The following is a 16,211-nucleotide window of genomic DNA, read 5'->3' as shown; positions in this document are numbered from 1 at the left end:
GGATGAATAGATGAGTGAAGGAGTGAAAGGATAAATGGATGAGAGAAAGGATGGATGAGTGATAGGGTCAATGGATGGATTCATGAGTGGATGAGTAGATGGATGGGTGGGTGGGTGGATGGTAAGATGGCTAAGTGAAAGGGTCGATGTAGAGAGAAAGGGAGGCTGGATGGATGACTGAAAGGGTGGATGGGTGGAAGGATGAGTGACTGGGTGGATGGATCGATGAGTAAGTGAAAGGATGGGTGAAAGGGTAAATGGCTGGATGGATGAGTGAAGGATGGATGGCTAGAAGAGTGGATGGATGAGTGTACAGATGGATAGGGTGAAAGGGTGGCTGGATGGATAATGGATAGATGAGTGAAAGGATGGATGAAGGGATGGATGAGTGAAATGATAGATGGAAGGATACATGATGGATAGGTTTGCAAATGGTTGAATATGTTTGGATATGGCTGGGCTTACTTATATACTATTGCGGGACCTCCTCTGATGTGTCTGTAAAACTTACCTATTGTCCTGAAGTTTTGTCCTGAATTTTGACCTCCTGTCCTGAATTTGTGTCCTGAATTTTGACCCTTTGTCCTGAATTTTTACACTCACCGTCCTGAATTTGCACCAATGCCAGTTGGTCACCCTAATTCGCCCGCCCTAGCCGTTAGACCAACTCCTCTCTCTACTTGTTACGAGCGTCGCATGAATGAAAGGCTGGGCGTGCAGAGGTTCAGACCATGCACCTTCAGACAGGCACAGCAGGAGGCACTCAGCCCGCTCAGTTATTTATCTGGCGCAAACCGGTGACCTTGCGCATCCAGTTATTGAGCACAGGGTGCTGATAGTGAGACTCAGAGAGAAGGAGTGGAAGTCAGTAGAAGAAGAAACACAGCAAGGGGAACAAAGAGAAAGAATGAGAGAGAGTGGAACACAGGAAGCACGAGTGAAAGTAAGCTAGCGAGAGACAGATGGGGGAGGGAAAACATGAGCAAATAGGAATATTGGAGATGGAGAGGAGTGAGTGAGGGAGAAACAGAGGAAGAGAAAGATAGCAAGAGAAGAAAAGAGCATGAAAGACAAGGCAGATAGGACATACGATGGAACAAGAGCACGCCGAGAGAATGACGTGATGATTTTTGCTTCCTCTGCGTGTGCTTTGGCTCTTAGAGCCAAGCCAGACTCCAGACTCGGCTCTTCAAATTATTTCTCAGGCTTGCCAATCTCTCTGCCCACATTTCCGACATCCATTGTGTAGCTCCTGCATCTCTGATGTAGCGAGATGTGGTCGGAATGTGCAGTATTTCTGAAGGGTCGATCAGATTTTGGGAGGAGGGCAACAATGCGGCTGGCTTAGCGGGGGGGGGGGGGGGGGGGGCTGTCGGTGGTAGAGGTCGCTGCGGGCTGTAGATTTAGAAAAAGTAGTTCCCATACCATGTACACAATTACCACTGCGTAAGTTCAATAGTGGTCGGGCAGTCGCAAGGGCAGGGCTAAAAACTTAAAGAGGTACAGGCTAGATATGCACTTGGAAAATACTGAGATGGCAAAATGCAGCAACGATAGTTGCAGCCAATGGCAAGCCCACGATGTAGCTTAGAGGCGAGATCTAAAAAACGAGCTTTCAACTAGGGAGCCAACTTTTAACAGTTTCGCTACTGTTTAAAAGGTCCCGCTTGTAGGAGTGTAGCACACCACAGAGCAACTTTTGCTTGCACTACCCAAATTCACAATAAAACCCTTGTTACAGTTTCAGAGTCATCCTTTATCAGATCAACATAACACAGCTGTTCTCTGTCCACCACTAGCACTTCCTGTCATGGAAACACCAGCTCTGGAACAGACTCAAACACACCTGGAAGATTTCAGCAGTAAATCATATATGGCGCAAGAATGTAATGCATAAGAAATCAGTCAGATGCACAGACATAAAAACACACAAAGGCTCCGCAGGGGGCCTATATTCGGCTAAAGGATGTGATACCAGAGCAACCGGCCAGTTGCATTAATCAGATAAAGCCCAAACGATGCCTAGTATTAAGCGTCACTTTAGATTATAAACACGTGACACAACCGGCCACCTGGACCACCGCAGAATGTGTCCTCCAATTGGTATTTATGGGTGCATCTATCAGGTTGGGATCAAGTGTCTACTGCGTAATTTATGGCCACTATACCAGTAATTCCTGTCCAAAGGGGGATGAGCTTCTCTTTATTGCACCCGCTGTACTGTATAAAGCATGCCATGTACCTAATGCAAGTTGAATTTCAGACACACATACAAGAGATGTGGCTGCTATTCTAGGCCGTTATTGTTTAATGTAACTTAAACTGTTTCTGATTGTCTAGCCTTGCTGTTCTCCTTTCTGATCGGACATGCTTACAACATTTGGTGAGCCAGCCGAGAGCTGATCATGGTGGATACCCAGACTGCAGCCGAGGGGCAGTAGCATCCAGCTGCCCAAGCCTACTCTGCGTGCATTTCTGAAGAGAGGTCCGGAAGGCAGCTCTCTTTACTGCAAACCTGATGGCCTGTGGCGGGCTGGATCTGTCCACTGGCTGCTGTCGGAAAGGGTAAGACACCGCGATTAGCTTTTCTTTCCTAGCGTGAAAAACAGAAGCGGTAAGCGTTAAAATAGGATCACCCAGCACTCATATATACAAATGGCCTGGAGGTACAAATTGCATCATTATTTATTGTCGACTAGTCACCCAGCACTCCTCATGAGAGTGGCCTAGAGGTACTCTTTAAGCTCAAAAATAGATCCATCCAGCACTCCTGATCAGAGAGGCCTGGAGGTACTTTAAGTGTAAAAACAGATTCACCCAGCACTCCTGATCAGAGTGGCCTGGAGGTACGTGAGCCTCAACCTCATTTTTTTTAGTTAACTGTGAGCTCAGTGCAGGAGGGTTCCTTAACACCCCCTGTATATGAAAGGAGTGTTGGGAGGAGAAAAAGGAAAATGGAGTAAACCATTTTCAATTCGGAAAAGGGAAACTGAACATAGCAGACTAGGCCTAACTCTAGAAGAGCCCAGGAGGGCTTCTTATGTGAATTCTGGTCAATACGCACACTCTCTGCTCTCTTGTGCATATTGATACTTGCTTATAATTCAATTGTTGTCTCACTATTCACCTCGCTCGCAAAACACGCATTTACTTGTGTGCGCGTTATTCTTGGGGGGTTCTCCATATGTGAATTCTGGTCAATACGCATGCTTTCTACTCTCATGTACGTTTCGAGCACTTGCTCATAATTCAATCTTTTGTGTGAACTTTATTCTTTGGGGTGCTCTATATGTGAATTCTGGTCAGTATGCATGCTCGCTGCTCTCTTGTGCGTATTGACTACTTGCTCATAATTCGATTGTTATCTCACTCTTCACCCCGATCTCAAAAAGAACGTTCTCGTGGGTGCATACAGTTTGTAGGGGTGCTTCATGTGTAAATTCTGGTCAATACTCACACTCTCTGCTCTCTTATGCATATTGACTATATGTTTATAATTTGATTGTTGTTGCACTGTTTGCGCTGATCTCTTCTTGAGTGCGCGCTATTATGTGTGGGTTGCTCCATATGTTAATTCAGGTCCTACTTGCACTCTCTGCTCTCATGTGCATATTGACTTCATGTTCCTAATTTAATTTACATCACAGATGCCCAGCCCAGGTTTTCCACAGTACGCAATCTCTTGTGTGTGCATGATTCCTTGAGGTGTTGCTTCACACGGCCTGCTAATACGCACACACTCTCTGTTCTCCTGCGCACCTTCTCTCGTGTGCACATCACCCTTTAAAAAAATTGTCCTCTCCATTGCACATACCTGCTCTCCCTTGTATACGCGAAACAGTTTTTTTCCTCTTTGTGACTTGTGTCATATCTGTGTTACTAAATCTGGCACCTCTGAACTCTACCCCTCCCATTTTCTCTCGCTCACATCCCTTGCCTTTCTTTCCTATTATCAGCCTCTGCCCATTGTTATTGCTAATGTAAAGTAAAAAAGGTTTTTATTGTTTCTGAAATGTTTAGGATTTTATGCATGTAAAACGTTTCTCTTAATTGCCATTGCATTGCCTCAGGTTGGAAAGTGAACTCCTTTTTCCACACAAGTTTTTAGCCACTAGCTCCCTTTAAAACATGCCCCCGTGGACCTGCCCACTCCAAGCCATGCCCATTCACACCACCAGGGCACCACTGAACGCCTACACCACCACCAACCAGGGTCAAACCCATGCCTCTCTCATGGCACCCTCAAGCCGCAAAAATGTGCGCTTCTCTGGAGCACATGCAGGGAGCCTTCCCCAACAAAAATGCAAACATTTGTAAACATTGCCTAGAGTGGCACTAGCAAACCAAAGCACACACGTACCCGTGGCCTAAGGATGGAACATTCTACCCCAAAATAATTAAGCATACCAAAACTCTCATAATTGCCAAATATAAGGGACATAAGAGGGAAAGGAATAATGCAAGCCTTCATCACTGAACTCGGTTTGAAGAAATGACGGTAAAGGAGTCCGAAATTCAGCCCACTGTTGAGGCTTCAGCACCTCCTTATCCATACACCAGCATGTGTGATTACTCCTGCAAAACCAGCCTTGGGGTACGGCAATCCCCCCATAGTGGAAGCAGAGGAACCACCCACTAAAAGGGGATCCCAATCACCTTCCCCCCTAACTACTCCACATAGTCCAAGGCTCCCCGCATAGGAAACCAACTTGCAGCGTACCACAGTGGAGCCAGACCTCAGCCCCTCCAGGGTCAGATGAGGCAGGGTGGCTATCTGAGCGATTCTTAGCCATAATAGATAGTGAGCCCACAAGCTTGGGTGACCAAGGAAGTTCTAGATCCCTGGGGTCAGAAACCAAAAGTAGACCCACAGGGAACATAAGAGTACCAGAATAAGAAACACCCAGTAGGGGAGCACAGGAAGGTCTAGGACAAAGGTAGGCGGATCGGAACACAGGCACATAGCTAGGAGACTCAGATAGTAGAGAAGAACTCCCGGCGCCCTGGAAGAGGAAGAGTGAAGTGAGGCCAGATGCAGAGAGTGAAGGGAGCAGGAATTGGATGATGAGAGGCTACTTGAAAGCCTAGGGTCCCCACACAGTGGACCACCACCTATGTCCAAATCCCTGAGACATATGGCAGATGAGGAGATCAGGAGGCAAGGTCATCTCACCCTCACTGAAACTTGATGCTCAAAAAATATGATACTAATAGTACAGGGACGTAACACCTCTCTAGAAATTGCAACCAATGGCATGGTTCGGGGACTTGGGAAGAGTAACCGCACCCCAAAGGAGATAATTGCACTGAAGGAAGGCAAATTCTACTTGAACCCTTTTTGTAGTTTGCTTGTTCAATGGACAAGGGGAGAGAGGGGCTACACTAGGCCCTGGCCACGAGAAGGGTCTTTTGAGCAAGAATACATAGCCATGGCAGAGGATAGCATTAGGCAAGAAGGGGGAAACCCAGATTGGGACTTCCTCTGCATGCAGCGATGTCTCGCAAAGTGGGAAAAATATGTCAAGGACAAGCCCACCACCCCTTCAGCAGCAAGACAAATTTCCCTTGCTAAAGCAGGGGCCTCAGGGATTGTTAATGTCCCTTGAGCTGATATGCAGACCAGACACTATAACCCGCCTCACTACAGTAGTAGAAAGAGGCTACAATCTGGACAAGGAGAAAGTACAATACGTACTACAGGAGGGCAGCTATTCGGCTCAGTTGATCTCAGCCTCAGAAAGACAGGTCACACCCAAGCCTGCACACGCCATAAGAGCAATTGCACCACCCCAGACAAAGAAGGAGATGCAAAAATTCCTCAGGCTCTGCAATTATGGCAGGCAATGGGTCTTTGACTACAGCACCCTCGTAGCCCCATTGCTGCTGCATTAAAGAATGCAAAGTCCAGTGGTACCCAACTGACAAAGACCCCTGAGGTGCAGGAGGCATTTGCCTGATTAAATGAAGAAATCATGAACCCCCCATACTTGGGACACCAGACTATATAATAAGGAGTTCTCCCTGTTCTGCCATAGCGATGGATGGGTGATGATGGCAGTACTCAGCCAGAAGGAGGTACCCCTTAGGGCACAAACCCATTGCATATTACAGCAGTCAACGTGACTCTATGATCCAGGGAAATTTTCCTTGCGAACCAGCCCTGGCCACTGCAGCCTTCATGGTGGACAAAAGCACCTCCATTGTCACGAGGGTACCTCTCATGCTGTACACCGAACACGCAGTGTTTGCGATCATACAGAAAGGAATAGGCACCCTGACCACCCAACGAGTCTCAGGATATGAGCTTATGCTTTCCATGCCAGCGCTCAACATAGTGCGTTGCCATACCATCAACCCTGCCACCTTTGTTGCCCATGAAGTACAAGAAGGCCAGGATGTCCACAACTTCTCTGTTCAGGCACCAGACGAATGCACCAGGGTAGAAGGAGACCCGATCCCCAACAGCAAAGTCATGTTTGTAGATGACTACTCTGTCATAGATCAAGAAACCAGTGTGAGGCACACAGGTGCATCAGTGGTCACAGGACAGAATCAGACATCCTCAGATTCCCTGAAAATCACAGCACCGTTGACATTGCTCCCGTGCCTCTCTGCACAAGCAGTCAAATTGGTGGCACTCATTGAGGCCCTCAGACATGGCACAGGGGACACCATCATGGTATATTCAGACTTAGCCTATGTTACAGCTACTGTACATTACAGTATTAGCAGACGGAAGAGGAGTGTCTTCCTTAAATCTGACGGTACACCAGTAATGTACAGGGATCTGTTAGAACTCCTCATCAACGCATTGACGCTGCAGAAATTAGTAGCAGTCGTCAAGTGCATCGCACACACAGACGACCAACACTTTATCTCCCGGTGCAGCGTACTAGCTGACTGGGCCACAAAGGAGGCTGCCTACAGGACCACAGGTGAAATCCACGAGTTCCCAGTACAGGAGGCTGAGAAGAAACCTTCAGAGGACTCCTCACCACCTTCCAAATTACCATACATTGGCACGGCTAGGGAAATACAGGAAGCGCCTCCCCCACATGAGCGCCTACTCTGGAAATCTAGGGAATACACAAAAACCCCCCACAATCTCATCTACAGGGACACTTTTACTGGGAAACCAGTTATGCCTCAAAGCCTATTTTACACACTCCTGAAAAAGCTCCACCTTCTGGCACATACCCCTAAATAGAGCATGCTTGCTAATCTACAGCTTGACTGGTTTATTTCCCATGCGGCAGAAATGATCTCTATGTACCTAAATGTGTGCCAGTATGTCATCTCCACTCACCTAAACCCACACTGAAGGTCATAACCTCATCTATCCCTAGACCTTCAGGGCCATTCCAGGCACTAAACATAGATTTCATCGACGTGACTGACAGATGTGCCACTTACCGATATCTAATCATGGTGATCTGCCCTTTCTCTAGGTTGATAGAAGCTGGCCCATGCACACACTGAGATGTTAAAGCTGCAGCTACATTTCTGGTTGGAGAATTCATACCCAGGTGGGGGGTACCAGAGGTCATCTGATTAGACAACGGGTGACATTTCATGAACAAAATGTTCAAAAGCATCTGTTCCCTGATGGGCATAACCCCCAAGCTGGGATCAGCATACCATCCCCAAAGCAATAGCATAGTGGAACGCCTCAAAGTCCTGCTAAAATCAAGCTCAGCAAACTGTGTTCCACCATGGTTAAGAAATGGCTGCATTGCTTGCCCCTAGCCCTGTCCGCTCTAAGGAACACCTCAAGTAGAGACCACCACTTGACCTCCAATCGGCTAGTCACTAGTAGGTCAATTTGACTCCAATACTTCCGAACAGAACCAAACTAAGTGTAGAGTCTAGCTCCGGGGCCCCACGTAATGAAATGTATAAACATCCCTCTAAATTGCCCAAAGCTTGCAGATTCCTCTCTAAAGAGGTTACCCAAAGGAAGGCGGTGCCCACTTCCATTGACTTACCCTACATCATACCGCAGCCCGGTGACTGGATCCTAATCCGCAACTTCCATCACAGGTGGAGAGACAGCAGGTTTAAAGAGCCCTTCAACTTAATCTTTTCAACTTCTACAGCTGTCAAGCTATAGAGGAAAGGGTCATGGATACACCTCTCAGACATTCGCTCGGAGTCAACACTATCACCACCACCAAAGGAGTCACAATCACAGACTTTTCTAACATGAACTATGAACACATTGGGGACAGAAGCACCCGTAGGGCTTCCCTCAGACTTTGCAAACTCTTTGTGGATAGGAGCGCCCATAGGGCTGCCCCTGGGCTTTACGTCGACTCTTTCATATCCCATTTAGGAAACTGGTTCTCTGTCCAGTGTACTAAAATGAAGTACACTATGTAGAGAGTCCAGGGAACCCCCAATTGGTATGCAGAGGTATAAGTAGGTAACACTAACCTCTTTTTGTGGTAGTGTGGGAGTCAGTTAGGCTTATCAGAGGGCAGTGTGAAGCATTTGTTGTACACACAGTGACAAGAAAAGAGACACACACTCAATGATAAAACTGAGACCAATTTATAAAAATAATAGCAATTTTATATGATTTTTTAGACCAAGAACATAGTTCTAATGTAAGTACTTTCAGAGATTCCATTTTGCAAAGTTTTATAAATATATCACTTCCATGAGCAATTACACATCATAGGAAACAATGGGTAAAAGGCAGAAAAATGCATAGAAACTCCGGCAATGCTTTCATGAAGTTCACCTTCTTGTTTTAGGTTGATGTCGGGACCAGGTCCAAAGTTCCAGCAGGAGAAGTTTGGGAGTACCCCGGATTGGTCCTGAGCAGAGTGCTGAGGTCTTGGAAGCTTCTGTGCAAAGATGAAGGGGCCACTTTAAAATGCATTGCGCACAGGGACTTACAGATAAGTCTGGTGGGTCTCCATGTCCTTAGAGGGAGGAGGTCGCAAGGGCCTGGGGATCACGGGTGCAGAGCTGGTTGGTCAGTCCTGGGGCCGGTGCGGTTGGGTGCAGAGCAAACAGGTCAGCTGGGAATCATGCGTCGTGAGGTCCTCACGGTCAGGAGCAGGCAACTTGGAGAGGTGATCTCTGGACAACTGTGCCACTTTGGAAGGGGGTCTCAGGTGTCTTGATGTCCCTCGCAGGGTTATTGCTTCTGGTGCTTTGGGAAAACTGAGTGGACTCGTCTTCTCTTTGATTGCCTTTGGGGGTCTGGTACACCAGGTATTGGTACGCTGCGGCTCCGGTAGGTCCTGGTGTCTACAAACATGGTGGGGAGATCTGACCACTAGAGCTGTTGTACCTTCTCTTTCTTTGGTGTCGCGTCAAGTCCATTGGGGAGCAGCAAGTTGACAAATTGGACTTCATGGAATCAGTGCCTGCTGTGCACAGGGTAGTGATACATTCACTACAAGGGAGCTTCTTGGCCATTTCTTGAAGGCTGGAGGTGCTCCAGAGTTCTTGGAGTCCTCTCAGGTTTCAGGACAACACAGCAGGAGTGATTGCCGATTTCTGGGAGCATCGGGCAGGGTTTGGCACCTTTTTTCTTCTGCAGCATGGCTTCAGTTCTCGTGCAGTGGGTCTTCTTTGTCCTGGTGTTCTCTTGTCTGGTTAGTACTTCTGGTAGTGAGAACCCTACTCCCACCCTCTTTTCTGCCAGCTGCGGAGCCACCAGCTCAAGCTGAACTGCTGCCTGACTGGTCAGGACTTCCTGTGGAATAGGTAGGGCTTCACCAGTGCTAACTTCGGAGTTCTCCCCTACTGCTGTAGAATCTCCTTTGCTCACTGGAACTGCGGCTGACAGTTGCCCACCTTTCCAACACTTTCTCTTCTTTTTGTTTTTGGGCTTACCTGCACTAGCTGGAGGTTCAGCTCACCCAGAATTCTTGGGTGAGGCCTGGCAATGGACCAGTACCTCACCTTGCCTCAGACCAACCTCTGGGCGGTCATTTCCAAGGAGACAGTCAAGGGGGAGGTATTTACTGACCATCATCCATTTCCAACCAAGGGACCCAAATATTTTTAGAGGCACTACAGCCACAGGCCTAACGGTGACCTCTCCTGGGATAGTCCTTACTCTTTTGGTCTCACCTGGGATATACTAGTTTGATGGGAATCCATTTACCAATAGGTGGTGGAGGTATCTACTCCCCTCTGCAATCTTCAGCTCACCTTTTGGACCCATTTCCCAGTTAAATACTGAAGTGACCTCCTCCTCTGAGGAGTTACCCTCTAAAGCTACACTAGCAACCCCAGGGAATGTGCTAGAACAACAGGGGTCCCTGGCCAGGTGCCCTGTCTTGTTACGGTTAAGACACCAAGCCTTCTGGAGGGTCTCAGGGGACTCCTTAATTTTAGCTTTAGCAGAACTTTTTCTTTCGGGGGTAGGGTACTTTAGGCCTTTGTTTCTTGGTCACCCCCACCATATCTAGTCTTGTTCACACTGGTTCTAACCCAATGATCAGCTTTCTTCCTCAACTCTTGGGGAGAAAGTGGTCCCAGGTCTACTAGGTATTGATGCAACTTCTCCTGGAAACAATGACTTAAAAGATGCTCTTTCATATTTACATTTTAAAGCCCTTCAAAGCCATTCACATTGTTAACTGTTAACTAACCACTTAGTGTTTTTACTGAAAGGTCAACGACCTCCACCCAGGACTGACTCTGGTTTTTCGAGTCTTCCTTAATCCTATTCTATACTTTTCAGTGGTGAGTCCAAAGCCCTAGTTCATGCTACCCTTCATGAGGTCATTAGACTCAGCATCTTTTTCAGGTAATTTCAGGAGTCTATCCCTGCCTTTTTCTGAGAATAGTTCCCACAAGAAAGGAGCCCAATTCTTTCTAGCTGTTTTTCTTGCTACACAGGCTCTATCAAATGCAGTGAACCATTAAGTGATGCCATCACCCTCTGAATAGTTAAGGACAATCCCTTTGGGGAGTTTTAAGTCATAAGAACCTCCACTCTCCCTATATATTTGTTTTCAGCCACCAGAGATAGGTCCTAGGCCCATCTCTTATCTCTCTCTCTCTCTCTCTCTCTCTCTCTCTCTCTCTCTATAGCTAGGAGTTGGGCTTCTAGAGCTGCCCTCCTGGCTAGTCTTTCAAGTGCAAGTGCTTCATCTGGTTATTTCAATGTCTTGGGGTGTCACACTGTCACTCCCATTGTCTGTGTTTTGATCTTCTGTAAGATAAGAGTCCTTCTCTGGATGCTCTTTGTCATACTCTGCCAAAAGCTCCTGGATCTGTGCTTTGGTAGGGCTTGACCGATGTCTTGAGGCCATAAGTTTTACACAAGCCTCTAAGCTGCTTCATGCTTAGAGACAGGTAAGGTGTGAGGTTGAGTTCCTCCACGTGTACCAGCTCTTCTGAGTTACTACTTCTAGTACTCATTATTTTTAGTAAGTTGGGAACCTTTTTGTAGAGAAAAAAACTAACAACACTGATTTCCTAACTACAGTAAGGTTTGGACTTTTAAAACTTTTGTATTAAAAGGGACTTAACCAGGACCCTGACAATTATTGAACAATTTGGAAAAACAGACAATTTGCAAAAAATACAATTTAACTAAAAGCAATTTCTGGATTTATTCCTGTGGTCACTTATTGTCAGAGTGGTCCAGCAAACGCACAATTGTATACCCCCACGCTGATCCACCAATGAAGGAAACTTGCTCTCTGTACAGTGCACTAAAATGAAGTACACAATGTAGAGATCCCGGGATATGCCTAAAAAGTATGAAGAGCTATAAGTAGATAATTCTAACTCTCTTTTTGTGGCAGGGTGGATGAGCAGTTAGGCTTATCAGACGTTAGTGTTAAGCTTTTGTTGTACACACAGTGGCAATAAATAAGTCACACACTCAATGAATAAATACGAAACCAATTTATAAAAGGAAATAAATTTTTTAATGATTTTTAAGACCAAGTACACAGTTCTAAGTAAGTACTTTCTTGGTCAGTGCTGGGGCCGGTGGGGCCGGTGCCGAGCGAGCAGATCATCCGAGCGCTGTGCGTCTTGAGGTCCTCGCGGTCAGGAGCAGGCAACTTGGAGATGCAATCTCAGGACAGCTGCTCCTCTCAGGAAGTGGGTCTCAGTTGTCTCATCATCCCTCAATTGGTGCTTGCTTCTTGTGCTTTGAGATTATAGATTGGACTCTTTACCTGAGTGTATTGGTACACCGCGGCTCCAGTAGGTTGTGGTGTCTCCAAACTTGGTGGGGAGACAGATCCATACCTCCGGAGCTGCTGTACCTTCTCTTGCTTTGGTGCTGCGCCGAGGTCGTCGGGGAGCAGCAAGACGACAAACTGGAGTTCATGGGAGTGATACCTTCACTCCAAGGGAGATTCTTGGTAATTTCTATAAGGCTGGTGTTGTTCAAGGATTCTTGGAGTCCTCTCAGGTTTTAGGATGACACAGCAGTGGCAATTGTTGAGTCCTGGGAGCAGCAGGCAGGGTTTGGTCCCTATTTTCTTCTGCAGCAGGGCTTCAGTTCTCGTGCAGCGGGTCTTCTTTGTTCTGGTCTTCTCTTGTCCGTCAAATCTGATGTTCAGGTCTCACGGTGCCACCTAAATCCTGTATTATGGGGCGTTACAAGGGGAGACATGTAGTAGCCAATGGTCTACTTACCTTTAGGGTGCTTACACCTCTAGTGACCACTTTCTGTGGGAAGAGGTTTGCATCGCCCGTCCCACCCTAGGGTTGGTGAAGGATAAGTGGGGATTCCCCTCCTAATCTAACTAATTTTCCCACCTTTCCTCCTGCCAAAAGTGGAGCAGGAAAGGGGGCTTGGCTTCCCCCACTATCTGGAGGTTGGATTTAAAAGGTGGCATCGCCTTTGGAACTTCCTGCCCAGGAAGGCCATCCTGTCTTTGAGGATGTGTGAAGCACCTCCGCCCAATCAGGCTTTGTCTCTGCCCTCTGAGAGCACTGGTTCTCACCCCATGAGGTCAGAAACATGTCTGGTAGTGGCAGGCTGGCAACTCTCTAAAAGAGTCTCTTGTGTGAATTTATTAATAAATCCACCACTGGCATCAGTGTGGATTTATTAAGACAAGATGTTTGGTATCAAACACCTTCGAAATCAGTGAAACCATCATGTAACTGTGAATCTCGTGTTGACGAGTATCCAGCCCATGTAGTCTTCATGGCTTCCCTGTGCACTTACAGCATCTCAGAACGGACTGGACACTGTAGGGGCATATCTGCTCATGCTGATATGCCCACACATAGCATAAAGTGCATCCTGCCTTAGAGCTAAAGGCCTGCAGTAGGGGTGACTCACCTATATATTATGCAGTGTATGGATGGCATGTTACACAGGGCTGTGTGCCAATGGGGGTGAGCAGGGACTATTTCAGTAGTGTATCCCCCTTATCCTGACTAGGAAGAAGGGTCCCTACTTGGTCAAAGTAACAACCTGCCAACTAGAGACTCCCATTTATAACACAGCACAAAAAAGAAGAGTCATATTGAAAATTATTTTTATATCATAAATAATATAGAGCTCAGGTGCACAATAGAGTCACATCATAGATTTAAAATACAGAAATACTTTGTTATATTTTTAATAGTCACACTGGTGCTCTCCAAGGAGATACGGCAAGAGATGGATTGTTAGCAAAATATTTGTGGAAGATAAAACATGGGTAAAAATATTTAATTTAATAACCTGATTCATGTAAGATAGGTTTAGAGAAGTCGAAACAAGATCTCCATTCTACAGAGACCTATTTGACTAATGTAACATACCTCCAAACACTTATTCAGTCTCAACTCAATCCTTGATCATGGTTTTTTTCCTATAGTACCTGTGTTCCATATATTTAACCTTAACAATGACGTCATTGCTAAGTAACCTAAAGCATGATGGTACATGTAGTTGGTAAATCTTTTGGATATATATATCTATATCTATATTTCCCCGTTATAGTTAGTTCAGCTAACTATAACTCACGCCCCTGCAATGCACTGCTGATGACATCACATATTAGATCATTCATGACATGATCAGTGACATCACTGATGACATCACGGATGACATCTCAAATGACATCACTGATCACATCATCCAGTGACTGTGTGTTTCTCTAATGTTTAAATAAGTTTTATATATATGCCAAGCTGTATTGAAGAATGAGTTTAGTAGGTGCGTGACTGACTGTATAAGTGAGTGATTAAATGTGTCTTACTGAATGCATGGGATAGTGACTAAACTGTCTGAATGTGTGTATCAGTATGTCTGTTGTTGTGTAAGCTGCTTCATGTGTTGGTCAGTAGCCACATGAGTGTCTATATGGGTTATTGGTTGATTGCCTGAGTATTTGTATGGGAGACTGAGTGTGTGTGTGGGTGGGTGGGAGGTGTGTGACTCTGTGCATAGATGTGTGAGTGGTTGATTCACTGAGTGTATGGGTTCAAGAGTGCATGTGGAAACAGCTGTATGGGCGGGTGAGTGTGTGTATGGGTTTGTTGGTGAGAGATTGGATATTTCAGTGGTACACTTCCAAGTAACTACATATGTTAAAGGCAGTGTATGTGAGACTTGGAGTATATAAATGACTATACGTGAGAGTTAGTGATTATGAGAGTGGCTGTATGGATGACTGTGTACTTGTATCAGTGATTGTATAAGAGAGTAAGTATGTGTTAGTATATGTTTGGATAAGTGAGGTGGTGTGTGTATAACTGTATAGGTGAGGAAATGGGAGTGTGATTGATTCTTTGCATGACTGACTAGGTATGTGAATAACTCCACGGATGAGTGTCTGTATAGGTGTATGAGAACATATGATAGTGTTGTATTGATGAGTGACTATGTATGAGTAATTGTATGGGTGAATGAGTGGATGTGTGTGTACACCTAGAAATCAGTGAGTGCATATGTAGTAACTGGTATTAGTGTGTCGATGGTTTCAAAAATGGTAGTCTGTATTTTACAGTGGGTGTATCAAAGATTATATGGGAGTGTGAGGAGGTGCATCAGATTTTGACATGGATGATGTCATCAGTGATGTCATCAGTGATGTAATTTGAGATGTCATCAGTGATGTCATGAGTAATGTCACTGACCATATCATGAATGATGTAATATGTGACGTCATCAGCAGTGCATTGCGGGGGCGCCAGTTATAGTTAGCTGAACTAACTATAACGGGGGAATTTCACTGGTTTTGTACGAGTGAAATGTCCAACTAACTATAACGTCCCTGAAACCTATGTTTTTTTTCTGTAAATTTCTAAGGTTTTTTAAATGCTAATTTCTAACTATAACGTGCCTGAAACCTGTGTTTTTTTCAGTGAATTTCAAAACTTTTTTAAATGCTAATTTCTAATTATAACATCTGTAAAACCTGTTGCTTTTTCAATGAGTATATATAGATAAATGTGGTTCACTTGTGGGAAGGCCAACGTGTCTGCTAGAGCGGTGGCCCTCACCCTGCCAAGAGGCCGCCGCTGTGACCGCCGACCTCCACGACATAGGTCCCCTGCGAACCCAGTGGCACAGTACCGCAGAGTTATATCTGTACAGACTACTGCCTTTGATCTACACTGCGGACAGCAGGTCTCACAATTCAGATCGAGTCGCTATTGCAGATGACGCAGTCCTGCAGGCAACAGACATTGCGCCCAGTGCGGCCCGCCTGGACCACACATCTTCGCTGGCTGCGCACACGCTGAATGCTTCTGATGCCCCTACCTCAGTGCACCACAACTCATGGACCCTTTATGATACAATGTTTTGTGTATAATTTCACATCTGCTGCCCCTACCTCAGAGTACCACAAGTCATGGACCCTTTACAATAGAATCTTTTGTATATTATTTCACATCTGCTGCCCCTTCCTTAGTGCAGCACAATCATTGACCCTTTATGATTGAATCTCTGTGTCTCATCCAATGATTACTGTTGTACTTGTTACCAGCACCAACCATTCCCGGAGAATGGCTTACACTCACCCCACACGCATCCAGCACAGACTTCACTGGATATATGCCCATGGTAATAAAAAGGAGTCGAGCGCACGTGCCTGTACCCAGTTTCACTATCTATCTGTGTCCGTGTGTTCATTATGTATGCAAGATGCTGCCCCTGGGTCCTACCACATTACATTATGCTGTGGACAGTGTATGCAACCATGTTCCATCTGGTAGTGGGAAAACTTTGGCTATGTAACTTTGTCTCGGTCATTTTACAAGTACGTACGTAGAGACTG

At 45.9% G+C, this 16,211-nt stretch overlaps 1 protein-coding gene across 4 annotated transcripts in view; it reads left to right on the top strand.

Annotated features, from left to right (window-relative positions):
- Positions 1-16,211, top strand: part of LOC146867949 (uncharacterized) — a 507,623-nt gene that overhangs the window by 279,749 nt on the left and 211,663 nt on the right. The window contains exon 1 of one of the 4 annotated variants that reach the window (XM_085608691.1): positions 2,443-2,565. The exons of the other annotated variants lie outside the window; for them this stretch is intronic. Coding sequence (XP_085464817.1) covers positions 2,519-2,565 — 47 coding nt within the window. The 5' untranslated portion in view covers positions 2,443-2,518. Of the gene's footprint in view, positions 1-2,442; positions 2,566-16,211 lie in introns of those variants that run through there. 4 annotated transcript variants of the gene reach the window in all.

This window comes from Triturus cristatus, chromosome 1_2, assembly GCF_964204655.1.
Source record: "Triturus cristatus chromosome 1_2, aTriCri1.1, whole genome shotgun sequence".
NCBI classification, from domain to species: Eukaryota; Metazoa; Chordata; class Amphibia; order Caudata; family Salamandridae; genus Triturus; species Triturus cristatus.
This window is presented reverse-complemented; position numbering and strand designations above follow the sequence as displayed.